Below are 19,726 nucleotides of genomic sequence, written 5' to 3' on the forward strand. Positions count from 1 at the left end.
AAAAACTTAACTAAGGCATAATGGCAGCATGGTGTTCTCTGCTGGGGATCTGCTGAGAGTTTGCAAACACTCCTATTTATACTAGTCTTCTAGGCCCTAATCATACATGAGCTACAGCTGGGACAGGGCAGCCTCAGCTGAGTGACAGCCAGGTGAGGAGAGTGTCCACTGCAGCGTAGATCCCAGCAACATAGCTCAGCACTACAAAGAGGACTGCTATTAGTGAACAAATTGTGATCAGAATGTTGTAACGTGAGATGTGCATATATGCAAGCATATAACAGCCTGCACCAAACAGATCTTTTAGGTTTATAACTACAGAACGAGAGAGCACACTCTTGCTTCTGTGCATGAGTTTTTAAGGGCCCAAAAATGTCACAGCCCATCATTTCCTTCGCAGCCTCCCTCTGTCTTAAACCATCCCATTCCCGACAGCACTATCACCACTTGAACCCCAGCATACCTATTCTGGGCTGAACCATTGCCAAAAATAGCTGATCTACAAGACCACAACTCGTCGCAAATGCATAGAAATGTGGTGTAGTGTTACATGTACCGTCCGTTGCAGTTTGGTGAAAGACACACTGATGAGGAGCGCATGCAGCATGCTCCTACATTGAAACATCTCTGCCAACAGAGCTGGAGGTCTGGTGCATAGACAGGTGCTGGAAGCTCCCTGGTGTAACACACACACACACACACACGCACACACACTTCCCCTGCAGTGATATACTGTAGGTATGCAGTGTGAGCCAACATTATGGTTATGGCAGACGGCAGAGTAACCCCATAAAGTCAACCATCATTATTCAGCATGGGAGACCAGCTCGAAGGTGTGTGTGTGTGTGTGTGTGTGTGTGTGTGTGTGTGTGTGTGTGTGTGTGTGTGTGTGTGTGTGTGTGTGTGTGTGTGTGTGTGTGTGTGTGTGTGTGTGTGTGTGTGTGTGTGTGTGTGTGTGTGTGCGTGTGCGTGCGTGCGCGCCTCAGAATATTCCACAGGTATGGTGAAAATGTTTGTAAAAAAGTGGCACACGCATGCGTGCCTAAAGAGCATTCATGCGCACAATTCTGGGGTATGTGTACTGACATCTGTCATAGCCCTGGTCATGTGGGAAGACAGTTTACTAATGACCTGTGTATGTGTGGTGGCTGGAAGGCACCACAGTGAACGTGTCATACATATATAGGCCTTCTGAATAAAAAAAGACTAGAGAATGTTTTGACTGTAAGTTTGACTGAAGTAATTTCTTTGAGATCCTAACCAAAGACATTTTAGAATAGAATATAATCTGTATTGTACAGACACATGATTCCATTGGCTTGAGACAAATAGAAAAGCCGAATAAACAACACAACAATACAAACGACTACATTCTGTACAGATTCCAGTTCATTATTACTGACCGGAGAATAGAAGATTTCAGGCGGATTGCAGGAAGCTATGCCACGGTGTAACACAGATTGTACACTACAGCGATGCTACAGTACGTGCACATACGTACATGCAGCTTATGTTCCTGCTAGTCCCGTTCATGGTGGGCATGGAGGGAAAAGCCAAGAACTAACTGTCTCAGCCTACGTATATATCACCACCTGGATTTGAACCCAGCTCTCCAGCATGAGATTTACTCACAGCCAAAAGTGTAGAGAGATTGGCCAAGGGGCATTGTTACGACTATGAAAACGTGAATTTCCCATCGGTCCGTCCGTCACCCCACGCCTCCATGTATGGTCATGCCTTGTGACATCATGTGACAACATGTGACATCATCAGGGATCTCCATATATGGGCATCTATGTAGTTGCCATGGAGGGACCTTCCCCATATATGGGAATGTCAAGAAACAAAAAGGTCCATATATGGGCATCCCCGATGCCCTAATACAATCCCTGTTATGCCCATATATGGAGATCCCTGATGTCATCAATATTAAGCCCCTATATGGGAATGTCAATATATGACCATATTGTGACAGTCTCATGATAACCACTGTGGTTGCCGCGACGCGACTCAGACATGCAAATGAACCAAGTTGGTACAATACGTGGATCTCCATATGTGGAGCTGACTATCATCACCTGAATCTCCATAATATGAAGATCACGACACTGACCTCATCAAACCCCGGATACTAGCCATACATACGGTAGTTTGTTGATTAATACTTTAACTCCTGCTTCTCAACTGTGCCGTATTAAGAAGCTCTGTTGTTTCAGCGTTCGCTTCTCGCCCTCATGGCGTCTTACTGGTTAGGCTGTCCTACACAGGCAGAGCTACTCTTATACATTCACCCCCACGTTGACCTCCCCCTTCCGGGATAGACCCCAATGCAATCACCTGAAATCAAATCAAACCCTGGTCTCCCATGTGGGAACCATTCAGTCAATGTTAGTGCTTAGTAGATACTGGTTAGAGATTCACCAATAGGTGAAAAAAATGAAAAAAAAGACAAAATCTTGGGAATTGCTCGTTTGTCATATGTGAAAATGCTATCTGTAATGTACTGATCTTTCCAAATAAAACAAATATTATTAAAAAAAAAGAGATTCACCAATAACCGATCGGCCAGCGATCAGTGATTGGCCATATCGGCCGAAACTCTGATCGGTAATCGGCATTTACCCTATATGTGATCGGCAATTTACCCTATCTGGAGGAACTGATGTTTTACACAATTTAAGTGGTATAAATGTCAATCAGATATAGATATAATATCATTTATCATCTTTGTGACAGGCCTAAACATTCTCCCCTTCCTCCCCACACACAGGAACAGTTTTGACATAGGTTTTGACATATAATCATTTTGGAAATATTAAAATTTGCAACATTTCACAAGATCAGTATCGGTATCAGACCTATCGGTATCGGCCGATCATGACAAAAACAATCGGTGATCGGTATCGGTCCTAAAAAACCTGATTGGAGCATCTCTAATACTGGTGCCTTCTTAACGTTCAGGTTTGAGACTATCTCAGGACGGTACTGCATTGCACGACATCCGCTTCTTTTACCCTTCTTTTTCTGTACCATTGAGCCCAGAACTCATTACACAAATCAAGTAAATGTATGGTTATGTCTCCACCAGCAGACAGCCGTGGGTGGAGAAATGTTTTTGAATTGTCCGTCCTTTCCAAATTTGTGAATGTGATATCTCAAGAACTCCTTGAGGGATTTTCAACTATACATCATCGTTAATTTGTGTTGTCTTTTGTCTTCCAGGTGTTAATCGAGGAAGGTTTTGGTCAAATTACTACAGAGATTGCAGAGGGCCAGCCATTTTACTATGCAGAGGACTACCACCAGCAGTACCTCAACAAAAACCCCAATGGATACTGCGGCCTAGGAGGCACTGGAGTCTCCTGTCCAATAGGACTCAAGAAGTAACCTGTGGGAGGGACCATGGGAGCCAGTAACACCTCAGTAATCAGTGGTGTAATGGTGATAACTTTTTCAGTGGGCGCATCAGTGGGTGGCATAGCTTTAATGATGTCATGCACACGCGTGTGTGCCTACATGTGCGCATGCGCACAGCAATAGAAAACATCTTCTTAATGAACTTAATGTGTGTTTAATAATAATTGTATTATTATATTACACGCAGATTAGACACACAATGGTCGGACATGCGCTGTTCCGTGCACCACATCCGTGCTTGTGGTTAAGTTTCTGGTTTAAGAAACGATGTTTAAATGTAGTTCTAGTCTTACATTTGCATCGTTTATTTTCTAGTTTCAGTTAATTAAATTAGAAAATATAATATGTTTTAGACACACAAACACAAAAGTAGACTTTAGAGAAAAGTGTGTAGATGGGTTAAGATTATTAAAAGCTATTGTCAAACCAGCAACACCGGAATCACTCCCCAATTACTGATTAAGCTTTTCAAGTATACACACACACACACACACACACACACACACAGCCCTAGCTGGCTATGCTAAGATCTCACAAACTTTACAATCTCTCTCTCTCACACACACACACACACACACACACACACACACACACACACACGTTGCACTGAAGTGAAGTGAAGGCTCATTAACGAAGCACAGTGAAGTTTCTCTCTCACACACACACACACACACACACACACACACACACACACACACACACTGAAGTGAAGGCTCATTAACGAAGCGCAGTGAAGTTTGTACAGAAGGCTCGTTCAGAAATAGTCAGTTACCACCCCTTTTTAATGTGATTTAAACTAATGCTGCATTCATGGAAGTGATGTTGGCATCATCATAGTCAGCATGTATAAAGAGGACAAGCTGCACTGCACTGCACTGGATTAAATTATTAAAATTGGATTCTCGTGTTGGTTCGTGTGTGTGCGTGTGCATGTTTGTGTACACCGCCTTTATGGCTTTTTTGGGTAGCATTTAAATGACCTCCTTTCTCAGATCTTTGCCTAAAGCCTTGTTCTGCTCCCTGACGCATCTGTCAGAGACTGTGTGTGTGTGTGTGTGTGTGTGTGTGTGTGTGTGTGTGTGCGTGCGTGCGTGCACGATTGTGTGCGTGCACGATTGTGTGCTCACGCATGCGTGTGCACGATTGTATGTGTGCGTGTGTGCATACGCACTTTCATGGTGCAGCAGGGAAACAAACAGCAGGAGAGTCCTCTGCCAAGCCCTCTGTAGCTTGGCACCCTCATTAGAGAGAGAGAGAGAGAGGAGGGGTGGTAAGAGTGAGGGAGAAGGATGGAGATAAACCTCCCTACAAAATGGCTGAATGCCACAGTGCATACATGTGTGCAGCATTGGAGCTGCTGCTCACAGTGCATGTGTGCAGCATTGGAGCTGCTGCATGGAGGGCTACATTGCCACAGTGCATATTGTGTGCAGCATTGGAGCTGCTGCTCACAGTGCATGTGTGCAGCATTGGAGCTGCTGCATGGAGGGCTACATTGCCACAGTGCATACATGTGTGCAGCATTGGAGCTGCTGCATGGAGCCAGTAGACCTTGGGAGGGTTTGCTCTTCCATCACCTACGGAACATGCTAACATGACCCGCTTTAATTACTATATTAGAACCGTTTGACCGCCAGCATTAATTAATATATCTATCGCACATTGCCAAAGTTTTATCGCGCGACAATGACAAAATGATGTGTGTGGTGTTTTGACCGGTTGTTGTTCTCTCGGCGGTGGTGGAAAAACCCGACTGCGAGTATCACAGCACCTGAAAAACCTTGTTTTCACCAGAAACTACATTCATTGCGCCGATTTGGAGATACACAGACCAAGTTCCTCTCCATTAGTTCCTCTTCATTAGCAGATGCCAGCTTACTTCCCAAATAGATCGATCCACTCTCATCACAGAAACCCATAATGTGGTCAACAGTCACTGGTTTCACCACCCGCCCCCCCCCCCCCATACAACTTACAAAAATACAACTTCAGGGAACTCCTGATGATTACCTTCACCGTAACCATCTATATTTTGTTGACCGGAGTCCCTCAGGGGGCTATACTTGGTCCCCTCCTTTACCCCCTCTACACCAGTCGTCGTCATGAAAGACCCTCTATTAGGACAATGCGGTCAGAGCGCAGTGGAATACAAACACACTGAATGGATAAACCATCCATTCATGACATAAGATATGACATGTTTGTCTCTCAATCCACTGTCTGTTACAAGCAAATGGTGTGTAGGTATGTCCTTCTTCTCCTCAGCTCCTCTCGGTTCATCTTCATTTCTTCCTATACTCACTGGTATTTCTCCCTGTCTCTCTCTTTATCTATCTCTGTACAGTACAGTTCTTGTGTACATTCCTTATGTACTATTGTTTCCTCTCGTCTCCTCAATACACAGAACACAATTAATAAATATGAAATCATGAATCATGAAAATAAAGTAAAAATTATTTTTCTGCATATAGCATTGATGTCTGAGGATGCATGCATGGATGAATTGGCGGTGCGGGTGACCTAAATTGTGGACTGGGGGAGTGGGGGGTTCTCAACAAACAAAATGATCATGGCAGAGATATTTCTGTTCGTTGTTGTACATCCTCATATAACGAACTGCCACGTCGTCCTTAACTTCATAGAGACACGATTAGACGATCTCCTTTATCGACCGCCCATAAAACCTAATTTCTTGATTGAAGACTGATCCTAAATCTGTCATAGGGTTGTTGCATCCCTAGACCTACTAAGATTATAAAACTGGTGGGTATATTCTGCCATCTTGTGGTTGGCATCAAAGAAAGCTACATGATGTAAACCAAACATGCCATAGGTTGAAATTGTAGTTGCAGTAATGATAGGTAGGTAGCACCAACTAATTTGCTGTCATCTTCAACAATTTAAAAGGTTTGCTCGTCAACTGGTACAACTACTTCTTGGGGGGGGGGGGGGGGTGTTGTACGTTGTTGTTTTGGTTTTAGCTTTGCTATATATTTGTGCCCAATAAAAATAGATAGAAAGAAAATCTGATTGGATTACTGTCTTAAATGTTGCTGATCATGAGAGTTATCGGCCCTCCCCGAGACGTGCCACACGATGACAGGGTTTGAGGTGGAACGCTGAGACATATGTTATCACAGACCGAGATAAGGCACCGATCTTTAAACCACATCTCTAAAATTATTTTAAACGCCTGTGTGAGAGACCAGTGCCAGATTCACTGTGCTGGGGTTGTATTTTGAACCATTTGCAATCATATATTTTCATGACCATACTGTATGTATACTGTATAGTATACTATAGCCTACATATTATGTCCAATGCTATTGCTAACCATGGTTCACATGACGCTCGTACTTCACGAGAGTCATGGCGCAACTGCCTCCTGTTTTACGCGATCGCTACATTTACAGTCCAAACGTGTATATAAACATTCCGATTTCAAATATACAATACTCGCCACATGTGCCACGGGTGTTAGAAATTAGCTGGTACAGCGATTAGCATTGCTGCATGAGCATCCCGCGTTGTTTAATAAAAAGCATTTTTATCCGAGCAGTTTTTTTGCCATTGACTTTCAACTACGCGCCCCTATCGGGAGGAGGGTGGCACTCGGTGTGTTCGATATAGGCACACTGACCGCACTGCCAATACAGACTAATAGGTGAGTGCGCTCCCGGTGTGTAATTGTGTATTTCCCAAACGAACTCCGTTTGAGAAAAGTAGCAGGGGCGCTTGGATAAAAATGCATTTTATTAAACAACGCAGGATGCAGCAATGCTAATTGCTGTACCAATTTCTAACACGTGTGGCACATGTGGCGAGTACTTTATATTTGAAATCGGAATGTGTATACTGTATACATGTTTGGACTGTAAATGTAGCGATTGCGTAAAACAGGCTGCAGTTGCACCATGACTGTCATGATAATCATCATGATTTTGTTTTTTGTCCGTGCAAGCTGGGACGTCTAGATAATGCATGGTTCAGAAGCAGCATCGAGAGAGGAGAGAAGTCACTGCTTGAAGAGCAAGTACTACCTGGGTGAGAGGTAGCTCAACGGTCTTCCAGCTGTTCCTACCACTGAGAACTTCAGAGCCTGTGGAACTAGTATACACTTGACAAAGACTTGCACATTCAAACCAAACTATGGCGAATGTGTCTGGGAATTCAACGCCGACAAATCCTGATGACTGCAACACCAATAATCCTGTCACATATACGATCCTCTCATGGCTGATGATTGGAGAGTTTGCGCTGGGCCTGCCTCTCAACCTCATGGCCCTCTACATCTTCCTCTTCAGGTTTGGGGAAAATATCACCGCCACGTACATCCACTCATGCATACATTTCACATTGCTACATTATATTGTTACATCTAAGACATTTAACAGACATTTGACAAGGAACCTTCTTTTATGGATAAAAGCCTTAATGAGTTCCCAAATTATTACTATGTCCTGATTCTCCCGAGATTAATCACATACTGTAAGTATGATATAGTGGAGAATATGGGGCGCACACATACAGTACAAACAAGTATACACTATCATAATTTAGGAGTATTCAACAGGGTGTATCAGTGTACAGAGGAAGCCCCGTGGAAAATCGCCTCCATGGCATGAGATCGTCTTCTCACCGTAAAAAAATAATCTGTAACTGAGTGTAAAAATGGAAGGGTCCATTCATTTGCAAATTTGAATTTGTTGTCCATTTGTCAGTTTGCAATATTGTAATATCTATATTATTATATATTATCTATATATTGTAATGTAAAGATCGTAACATGGACATACACAGGATTGGCATTAAAGTTTTATAAACCGTAGGCCTATACATGAACGTGTATGGCTCGAAATGTGTTAAGTACGATTTTAAGGTATTTGTATGTCACATCTTCAGTACTTTTACTTTTACTCCACTACAAATATATAGTTACTAATTAGTTTGTAGATTTTGATTATTATTACAACTTACAATAACCACTTCAGCCCTATACACATTTCGGCCATTTGAAAAAAGTAGATTGTAGATCAGCTATTTTCAAAAGATTATCATATATTTGAAAACTTGAAATGAGACATTCTACATAATGAGTACTTTTACTTTTGGTACCCCAGAATACATACGGGTAACATTTTACTTGTACTTTTTATTTCCTTCTCAGGTTCAAGTTCTGGAAGACCAACAGTATCTTCCTCTTCAACATCGTGGTGGCTGATTTCCTGATGGTCGTGTGTCTTCCAGCCAAGGCCTACCACTTCCAGCATGGCGTGAGGCGCAGCAGCAATAGATTTGTGTGCCAGACCATGCTCTTCATGCTGATCCTCAACCGAGGAGCCAGCATCGCCTTCCTGACCGCTGTGTCGCTCGACCGCTACTTCAATGTGGTCCACCTCGGGCGGGGGAACTTCATCAGGGTCATGAAGAAGTCCCCTCAGATCGCCATCCTCATCTGGCTCCTCCTGCTACCTCTCACCTTCCCCACATGGCTGAAGACCTTCGAGTGTTGCAACAGCCTCGGACGAAACGTAACGGACAGAATAAGTATCACTGACACCTTCAGAGAGGTACAGATTAGTTGGGTCATTTCTGATACTTCCGTGACTGTTGAGAGCAAAGGTCCATTTCTCAGTGGATTTATCATCTATGACGGTTAAATAACAAATTGATGCCCCCCCCCCCCCCTCCCTGAGCCCCATTGTAGTAATGATGGAATATTGTTAATAAGCCAGTTAACGATTTTCATGATTTTACCTTTATTTACCCAGGGGAGATTCACTGACTAATTAGCTTTTTCAGGAATGCCCTCCTTCTCACTCACACACAGTGGGGTTCAGTGCAAAGTTCAGTTGAGCAAACTTGGCAACTTGGCACTTCAGTGATGTTGGGGGAGGGGTAAGTGGTGGGCATTCACTTCCTCACACAGATGTTTTCTGTGTGAGGGAATCTGTATGTTGCGTTCACACGGGCAGATCGACGCAAAGATGCAATCTATCATTCATAAAGATGCACCTGCAGTCTACCATTCATTGTCAATTTTGGAGCTACATGCATAATTGTGTCTTTGCATCGTCATGTCGCTGGCTTCCATTGACAATGAATTGTACAGTAGACTGCATCTTTTACATCTGCCCGTGTGAATGCACAAATACCTTTAGGTTTCTGCTGCCCCCAGACAATAGAATCCCGAAACTGCACCGACCTGTAAGGAGACTATTCAGAGTTTCAAACTGCTGCGATTTCTCTCAAGGTACAAGGATCAAAGTTAAAGGGACACTTCACCCTTTTTGCAAAGAAAATATATGTTACTGACGTTTAGAAGATCTAGAACACTTTCATGGGGGGTCTTTATGTGTGTAATATGTGGTGTTAGATATTTTAGATTTTAGCAGTGAGCCCAGTGTCTATGATGTCATGGACACTGAGCTCATTTCCTTCCTGGACTACAGTTCCCATAATGCTTTGGTGCACTGCTCCTCCTTGTGGATATGGCTGTCTTACTGAGACAACATGTAGTCCAGGAAGTAAGTGAGCCTTGGTGCCTTGCATGGTTTCCGCCACCATCGGTGTATGAATGTGTGTGTGAATGGGTGAATGTAAATCTATCTATGTCACAATCTATGTAAAGCGCCTTGGATAAAGGCGCTATATAAATGCACCATTTATCATTTACCACATATTACACAAAATTTTTTGCCAAATTGGTGAAGTGTCTCTTTAAGGGTTATTGTCTCCACCAGGCCGAAGGCATGGGGGGAGAGTATGTTTTGCACTCCGTCCGTCCGTCCGTGTGTCCATGTGTGTGTGTGTGTGTGTGTGTGTGTGTCCGTGAGCAGCTAATCTCGGCCACGGTTAACCCGGTCGATGCCAAATTTTGCACACACACTCCCTGGATGCCAACAATGAACCTCTGCCCCAAACTTTCCAGAACGGCCTGTTATAGCGCCACCAGGAGGCCGCTTTGTGCAAAACAAGTTTTTGCACAGTACACCTACAGATTTTGTCCAAACATCACGCAAATTGGTACACAGTCTCTCTAGAGCCATTCAACGAAACCGGTCTTTCAGATTTCTCAGACTCCATCCTGATTTACTTTTGTCGCCCTTTTATCCAACCACCAGATGAAGGCAAGCTGCAATGTCCTACATTCCTATCCTGGTGGAGACCTGTGCCCAGAAGGGCACTTTTTCTAGTTCAATTTGACTTTGCCAATAGCGTGCAGGATTGAGGAAGCCACTTTAAAGATCAGATAACGCAACATGGTGTTTTGTTACTTCTCCAATGTTGGAGCAGTTAGAGAATATTCACTTGCTTGTGGCTTACACAAACTGACGCAACTTTACGCTAAATAACAACTACTCAATCTGAACCTTGTCCATTTCTCGTAGCCTACATATTTCAAAACTTTCTGTGTTTTACTCTGGGACTATTTCTACCTGCATGTCCTCTCACTGAATGTATTTATTTCATTAGTGAGATATACATATTCAATACTACATGTAGCTGCCCTCGATGTGAAAGAATGGAAGAGGATTGGTCTCAACGGGTGTTTTTATTTCCTTTAGAAGTATGGATTTTACACCGTGAAAACTGGAAAAATAGAGAATAAATACTTTAACATTTCATAGTTTTAATTCAACAATAAAAGCAGTGCATTTGCATAATCACGTTAGTACAATCCAACAATAAGATACTTTATAGTCAGTTATAATTCAGTGATTCAATCCGTAGTAAAAGGCATCAACATAGAGACCCAGACAGGAATAAAGCAAAGTGAACCAAAACAAAACATCATAGACCCAAACAAAACCAAACAAAAGCAATAAAGCCCAAAGTAAATAACAAACGAAAACCCAAAACAAACAATCCTAACCTTGCTCCGGCTATCGAGGGGCTAACATGCTGTTTGGACGCCGCCTGGAACCTTCAATACACCGTCACCCATCATTATATGTCAACACTGCGTGAAGCAGGCGGGCACTGTGGAAAACATAAACTGCTCAATCTACTGAAAGTGCAAATGTCTCGGTTCAACATTTACCGCATTAAAGTGTGAGAAGCGTTTCCAAACAAACATACCGTAGGGTGGCCACGTATACGCACACGCCGTATAGTCTCTCTCTCCTGTCACTGTCTGACTGAAGGCTCATACATAGTCTGGATTTTCGGTGGTTAGGTGACCACCGAACTACAACATGACGTCACGCGCCGCGGTGAAGAGCAAACCACCGCCACCGCTCCAGCCCTTCGCTCTGTTTTTACTCACCACCGCTCAACGTTATTTCAGCTCCGGTGGTCAGCTCACCACCGGAGCGGTGGTCACCTTACCACCGAAAATCCAGACTATGAATAGGCCTTTAGTGTGAATGAATGGGGCGTGCGTGAAGCGAGCGGTTTTAGGTGCGTGCCCGTGCGGTGACAGGGCACTTCAAAATAAAAGGTAAACCAAACGTACAAGAAGTGTCAAAATAAATATATCCCAAAGCAATGAAAATAAACAAAACAACTTCAAACAAAATAATTGAAGTTAAAACCAGCAAGTGTCCCCGACACTTACACTACATAAATAATATAACGAAACTATTGTGCAATATTATGTAATAACTATTACATATTCACTATTACTAATCCATCCATTACAAACGCCAGGGGAGCGGTATGCCCAAATGAATGTACTTCCTCATCTGAGTCTGTGTCTTATTACAATTTTCAGGTGGTCTTCTTCACGCAGATCCTCATCCCGTTCTTCATCATCATCTATTGCACGGTGCGCATCGTCAACCGCCTGAGGAGGAAAACGGTCGGGGACAAGACCAAGTTGAAGCGGGCCGTGTGGCTGGTCATCTCGGTCGTCCTGGTTTTCTCTGTGTGCTTCCTGCCGTGCGCGCTGTCCAGGATGGCGCTGCTGTTTGTGCGGCTGAAGGGATTGCAGGATTGGGAGAACGTGGTGGTGCAGGTGTTTGACACATTCATGGTGCTGTCGTACATGGACTGCCTGTTGGATCCGCTGGTCTACTGCTTCTGCTACTCTGGCTTTAAAGACGCCTATCTGAACACTTTCTGCCCCGCCAGCATACGCAGGAAGCTCACTATCGATGTTGTCACTGGAACCAGCGGAACGTCCGCTACCTCAGGAACTCGACGACGGTCAACAGCCACCGAGCTGATGAAAGCTGATGATGGACAATAAGTGATTCTCTTTCTTTTTCACCATTTTATTTACTTTTTCTTTCTTTACCAAGTAGCAGCTTGCCATCCTAGCATCTTACATCTTATATACTGTACAATATATGCACAAAATCTAAATCTCTGACAGCATATTATACAGGAATTTGTTTTTTCTTGTAAATGAGAGCCCTCTTTCCCCGTCACCACAAAAGTACAATTTTCACACCAAAATAACAATCCTTTTCATTATAATGGGAGAAAGAAAACGATATGGTTGTGTTTTGTTCTAACTCAGGGAGGGGTAGGCCTACTGGTGTCTCAAAAAGAGGGCCTCTGCTGCTAGACTAGGTATGTCTAAAGAAATCTGATTTGCAATAAAACTGTACTAGATAACTCCATATACAATCACTGTTTTTCTTGTAAATGAGAGAAAGTAAAGGAGTCCTCACCACAAAAGTACAATTTCTGCCTAAATTAATGTATGTTTGAAGGACAATATTTCAGTATTTCTTTAGGTAAATTACATTCTGACTCTATGGTGAAGTGACTCGCCCCGGTGAGATGTCTTCACTTTTGGGTTACTAAGACGACTCGCCCCGAAAGTCCAGACAACTCGCCAAAAGTGAAGACATCTCACCGGCGTGAGTTGTCTTCACTTTCTGAGACGGCGAAGTGAGTTGAAGTGAGTTGAACTTTTCGCTGAGATTATTTATTTATTTAACAGTATAATCCGGTGAAACACTGTTGTAAGGAGAAGAGCGTCTCTCACTCGCGGTTCCCAAAGTGGGGTCCGCGGACCCCTAGGGGTACGCAACGCATAGCCAGGGGGTACCCGAAATAATTCCCAGATTAGTGTTTTTTATTTCTCATAAATGCGCAAACATGGTGAAACAACTACCGCCACAGAGAGCAGTGTCAAGCTAGCTGCTGCCTGCTAACGATGCAAACAACAGCCTTGCCTGTCGTGTGTGTGTGTGTGTGTGTGTGTGTGTGTGTGGGGAATAGCACAAATTTTCGACATTTTACTGTATCATAAATATATCTGTAGCCTATATTGTGATTGTGCTATCATGCCTAGACTTAATTATAACTTATTGTAGACATTGTTGTTGTGAAGTTCTGAAAATGCAAATGATTTCCCCACTAACATGATCAATCAATCACAGTTCTAATAGACCTACTTACTGACTGAATTACATCTGAATAGCAAAGCTATTGACCCCCCCCCCCCCCCCCCCCCAACAACGATGATGATGATGGCTACTGCTAATTATATATTAGCATGTGAGAAATTACAGTTGCCAACAAAGCAATATGAGTGAAATATTCAGTAAAGTATTCTGGTGAAATATTGAGTAAAGTATATAAAAGAGCTCCAAAAGTACATATTCAGTCAGACAACTCACCCCGAAAGTGAGCGAGTTGTCTTCACTTTCTGGTGAGTTGACTTCACTTTTTGGTGAGTCGTCCGGACAACTCACCAAAAAGGGTAAAAGGGGAGAGTCATCTTGTTACCGGGTAGACACCTGGTTCATACCTCAGTACATTTTATGAAGATAAGAGTGAGCAGTCTCAAGTTATAGGTTTTTTAGCATTCCTTTTCGGGTTTATGATCCGGTCAGGAGCGGATGATATCGCTACATCATGTTGTATTGTTTTGTAGTCAGTCAACAATCATCCGGAACTTCCTTTTCCCTCAAACCAATTTTTCTCAATAAAAGCTGCAGGCTACGAGAGCTTTTATTGTTAGTCTTCTGGTTTGAGGGAAAAGGAAGTTCTGGATGAGAATCCTGCCTGATGACTACAAAACAATACTACAACATGATGTAACGATATCATCCGCTCCAGACCGGTTCACACGGCACTTTTGTAACACAGACCAGGTTTTCCTCCGAGGTGGAAAGCCTGGTGTCGCGAGGTTTCCTTTACCCTATTCGGATTTGCCTTTTTCAAAGATTGGGGTAAATTTGGGTACATTTTTCCCCCAAAATAAAATTTCACAACAATCCATTTCATATATTGGAGACCCTAACATGGTTGTGTTTGGTTCTAACTCGGGGAAGGGTATCTCAAAAACTAGGGCCAGGAGGTGGTGGAATTCCTCTGGTGTGAATTAAAGACCAGACCATTGTGTTGGTGTCCAACTTGTAGATGGCATTACTGAATCCAGTCTGGTTCCATCCTCAATGAATAATCATGACCTTCCGACAGACACAGGCTGAGAGCTCCCCTCTGGAACAGTGCCAGAAACTCTGGGCTTGAACCATGTGTGGGTGTCGACATCAAATGCATAAAGCAAAGCACGTTCTTGCAAAGCTCAAACTTCATATTCTGTCCTCCCCACCCACATGTAGATGGTATGTTCCATCAGAATAGCAGCGTGATCCTGGCTCATGCCGGGAACTTCAAGGGGAGGTTCTCTCCCTCCAGTTACCACAGGGGGCAACGTTTTCCATCTCAGAGATACTGTGTTGAAGATCTACACATTGATGGGATGTTAGAGGTTGACCATGATAACCTCGTTGTTCCCCACGGTCACTGCAGCATCAATAGAACCATCATCTGTTGCTCCTCTCAATCCCTCCGGGGTTATGGGATAGGTGAGGTGAGGTGAGAACGCTTCACCAGAGCCGGCGCAATATGCCACTTACGTCACTTTAAGTCACTCATCAGTATCTCTCCTTATTCTCGATCAAGTGGTGCACTAAAGACATTCCTTGTCTGAAGTGTCACCAATTCACCACCCTTGGTTAGGGACTTGAGAGTATTTATACTCAGCAGTACATAAATGGCTACTTATACTCCATTACTCACCAAAAGGCAATTCAGAGAAACGGCAGGGGAGATTTAAGGTAAAAAGCATGGGATCTTACTCAGAAAACCGTTCATTCGCCAGATTTGAATCATTGGACAATTCCTCAAAGTGTACTGAAATACTCAAGGCTGTAACACCTGCCCCCTCAGACAGAATTACCATCACTGAAGAGGATGTAAGGAAAGTTGTAAATCATTTGACTAAATGATTATGTTTGTCCAAGAGCCGCCGTACTGCAGTGGGCGTTACAGTTAGGCTACCAGTGTTTTGAGTGACAGGTTCCTGCACGTCATGAGCCAGTTGTAATGATACCCTATGTATGTGGAGAACGCAATAAACCAGCAGTCTGATAAACCCGTCTGATTCTTATCCTCCTGCCCTACAACTGGACTAGTTTTACATGGTGTCAGAAGTGGGATACGAACTCATCGCCTGTAAGGGACTTTATTTTCGTTTCACCGAAGGTATCTTTTGTTTTTTCCCTGGAGCCGTGCCCAGCCGACGGCGCGCTGTCTGGACATGGCGGAAGGATTTCGGAGACCTGACCCTCTGCTCTTCAACGAGAATGTTGCAGAGAATTGGCGCATCTTCGAGAGGGAGTATGATATCTTTATCGCTGACGCGCACTACGACAAACCGGCAAGGACAAAGGCTTATATCCTTCTCAACATCGCTGGACCAGAAGCCATTGAGCGGGAGCGCTCATTTGTTTACGCGGCCGAGGTTCGCGCGGCGGCAGGAGATGGCGGCGGTGTAATCACCCCTGGGGAGTCCAGAGAGGACCCGGAATGCCTGAAGGCGAAGTTTCGAGAGATATGCAACCCTCAAAACAACAAGACGTTGGAGAGACACAAGTTTCACACCAGAAATCAGCGTAAAAGTGAGAGCATTGAATCATTCATCAGCGATCTAAGGATCAAAGCCAAAACCTGTAAATTTGGAGAGCTGACCGACGAGCTAATCAGCGACCGTATAATATGTGGCATTACAAGTGATTCCCTACGAAGGTCCCTATTGAGAGACTGTGACTTGACTCTTGCTAAGACTATTTCAACCTGCCGCATTCACGAAATGACGGAGGAAAACAGCAGGACGTTAGCCACACAGGCCACCAGTGTATACGCAGTGAAGCCCTTCTCACACAGAACACAGCAGAAGCACACACCGGTCCCACAAACCCCGCGACCTGCGGCAATTGTGGCGGGAATCATGCCACGGAGCGGGAAAAATGCCCAGCGTTTGGACAGCAGTGCCATTATTGCAAAAGGTTGAATCATTACAAAAGCTGCTGCAGATCTAGACCCATGGGCCAAAGTAACACTAACAGGAGGACGCTCAGACAGTCGGTACATGAAGTGGAGGTAGACCACCCCACAGCATGTGAAGATGACACATTTCATGTGGATGGTGTTGATGTTGTCAACAATGTAGACTGCGTGAACTCCCAAATGGATGAGAATGATGAAGGATTTGTCACAATTCACATAAACGGAAAGCTCACAGAGATGAAGGTTGACACAGGAGCAAAATGCAATGTCATGTCTTTCAAACGTGTGGCCAACAACGAGGACCCGATCAAGCAAAAGAAAGCTGCTACCCTGGTTGCTTATGGGGGCGCTAGGATTGAAACAAGTGGACTGGCCACAATGCCATGCTATTTAAAGGGACAGTGCCATTTTTTTGCCTTTTTTCATTGTGGATAAAGGAGTGCAGCCACTGCTAGGATTTCGTGCATGCAAAGACATGGGCATCGTCCAAATGAGCCCTGACGTCCATCATGTCACCATGGAGAAGGATTTCAGTGCACATATTCTGTCTCAATACGAAGACGTGTTCAGTGATGACCTCGGGGAACTCCCATTCACATACTCAATGACAGTGGATATCCCAACATACAACCTGTGGTTCGACCAGCCCACCGCATCCCCGTTGCAATGCAAGAGAAGGTAAAGGCTGAACTGGAACGCATGCAACGCATAGGTGTCATAACACCAGTCTCTCAGCCCACAGACTGGGTCTCCTCCATGGTTGCCGCACACAAAAAAGGCAAGGATGAGATCAGACTGTGCATCAACCCAAAATACCTCAATACAGCACTGAAAAGGCCCCATCACCCCATGCGCAGTGTCGAGGAGGTGGCAGCTCAGATGGCGGGGGCAACAGTTTTCTCGGTGCTGGATGCAAAAAACTATTTTTGGCAAATACCCCTCGACAAGAAATCCTCGATGATGACCACATTCAGCACCTCATTCGGTCGCTACAGGTTTCTTCGGATGCCCTTTGGCATTAACTCTGCAAGTGAGGTGTTTCAGCGCTCTAAGAAACAGCTGTTTGCAGGCTATCCATGCTCAGTCATAGTCGATGACATCCTCATTGGTGGCCGGGACACAGCCAAACACGATGCCAACCTGAAGAGGGTGCTAGACCGTGTGAGAGAAGTCAACCTCAGGCTAAATCCAGCAAAATGCAAATTTCGCCTTGACCAGGTTTGCTATGTGGGCCACATCTTCACAAGCGACGGCCTAAAAGCAGACCCCTCTAAAACAGCATCAATTACCGACATGCAGACGTCACTTCTGTACAACGTTTCCTTGGAATGGTAAACTATCTCAGCAAATACATTCCAAACTTGAGTGATATTGCGGCACCGCTGCGTAAACTGACTCACAAAGACACTGCGTGGTGTTGGTTCCAGCAGCATCAGGCTGCGTTCGACCACCTCAAGTCATGTCTAGCCAGCCCTGCGGTACTGGCTTACTACAACGTCAAGGAGCCAGTCACACTCACCTGCGATGCGTCCTGCTATGGCCTGGGGGCTGCGTGTTTGCAGAACGGCAGACCAGTGGCATTTGCAGCCCGCACCCTCACAGACACAGAGACACGTTACGCTCAAATAGAGAAGGAGCTCCTTGCTGTTGTGTTCGCCTGCACAAAGTTCAAAGACTATGTCTATGGGAAGCCCACAGTCGTGGAGACCGACCATCAGCCCCTGGTAACTATACTGAAGAAACCTATTCACACCGCTCCCGCCCGTCTCCAGAGGATGTTGCTTCAGTTGCAAAGCTACGACATCGGCCTTGTGTACAAGAAGGGCAAACTCATGTATTTGGCAGACACCCTGTCCAGAGCTCCAAACCCACATACTCCCCAAAGCCTCAAAGACCACGACACTTTTGATGTCATGTCAGTCAGCTACATCTCCACGACCCGCCTGGAGGAACTCAGGCAACACACAGCAAAAGACGGAGTATTACAGGCCCTCAGTGCGGTCATCCTCAGAGGGTGGCCAGACCGACAGAGCTAACTTCAGCCCGCTGTCAGCGTTTTCTTCCCCTACAGAGATGAACTGACTGAGGAAGACGGAATTATCATGAAGGGCCACAAGGCAGTCATCCCCCAGTCGCTCCACAAGGAGTACATCACCATCGTGCACAATGGACACCCTGGTGTTGACGCGACCAAGCGCAGAGCTAGAGGTGTTGTGTTCTGGCCATCAATGTTGAATGATATCACGGAACAGCTGGTCTCATGTGCAGCGTGCAACAGCACCAGACCACCAAGGGATACGACCGGCTTGGGACAGTAAAGGAGATCGCCAGGGAGCCACGCTCCTACGTCATCCAATCCAACGGAGGGACATACAGAAGGAACTGCCGCCACGTCCTTCCAGTCGCAGAGCCACCGCCACTCCACGCGGACGACCCGGACGCCCACCTCGCCGGCCCGGTCAGTTTTCCCCCTACACCACCACAAACACCAGAGCCATTCGACATGCAGTCACAACACACATCCCCTCCCCGCCCAGTACCCGTGGCACTCCCACCCACTGGGGACTGTGGTGCATACACAACACGCTCTGGCCGCACATGCAGACCAAACCCGAAGTACATGCACTGACGCTCGTGCCGCTAAGTGGACTTTTTTCCACACACACACACACACACACACACACACACACACACACACACACTGATCGCAAGCCTATGTAGCCCTATGGGCTGCCCTGCAGACTGTTTGGGACTGTTGAAAAAACTTTTGGATGCCAAGATGTATGTTCAATTTGTTTGTACCGACATTGAGTTATTTTCTTAGACTACGACATGTCATAATTATGCATCTGAAGTGGTTGAATTTTCACTACGGTTCTAACACCATTTGTGCATGCTATTATTGTTTGTTCTTTGAGAAGATCTATCTAAAGGAAAGGGATGTAGATCATTTGACTAAATGATTATGTTTGTCCATGTAGAGCCGCCGTACTTCGGTGGGCGTTACAGGTAGGCTACCGGTGTTTTGAGTGACAGGTTCCTGCACGTCATGAGC

General features: G+C 44.9%; 2 protein-coding genes across 2 annotated transcripts in view; both read left to right on the forward strand.

Annotated features, from left to right (window-relative positions):
- Positions 1 to 3,850, forward strand: part of msraa (methionine sulfoxide reductase Aa) — a 76,165-nt gene extending 72,315 nt beyond the window's left edge. The window contains exon 6 of the mRNA XM_083789986.1: positions 3,223 to 3,850. Coding sequence (XP_083646112.1) covers positions 3,223 to 3,387 — 165 coding nt within the window. The 3' untranslated portion in view covers positions 3,388 to 3,850. The remainder of the gene's footprint in view (positions 1 to 3,222) is intronic.
- A 3,566-nt stretch (positions 3,851 to 7,416) lies between these two features.
- On the forward strand, positions 7,417 to 12,932 carry LOC310876251 (12-(S)-hydroxy-5,8,10,14-eicosatetraenoic acid receptor-like). The gene is made up of 3 exons (XM_083789735.1): positions 7,417 to 7,721; positions 8,585 to 8,987; positions 12,134 to 12,932. The coding sequence occupies exons 1-3, from the start codon at positions 7,567 to 7,569 to the stop codon at positions 12,608 to 12,610; spliced, it is 1,035 nt and encodes a 344-aa protein (XP_083645861.1). The 5' UTR covers positions 7,417 to 7,566; the 3' UTR covers positions 12,611 to 12,932.
- Positions 12,933 to 19,726: the final 6,794 nt, after the last annotated feature.

This window comes from Protomyctophum parallelum, assembly GCF_964188405.1.
Source record: "Protomyctophum parallelum genome assembly, chromosome: 19".
In the NCBI taxonomy this organism is placed as follows: Eukaryota; Metazoa; Chordata; class Actinopteri; order Myctophiformes; family Myctophidae; genus Protomyctophum; species Protomyctophum parallelum.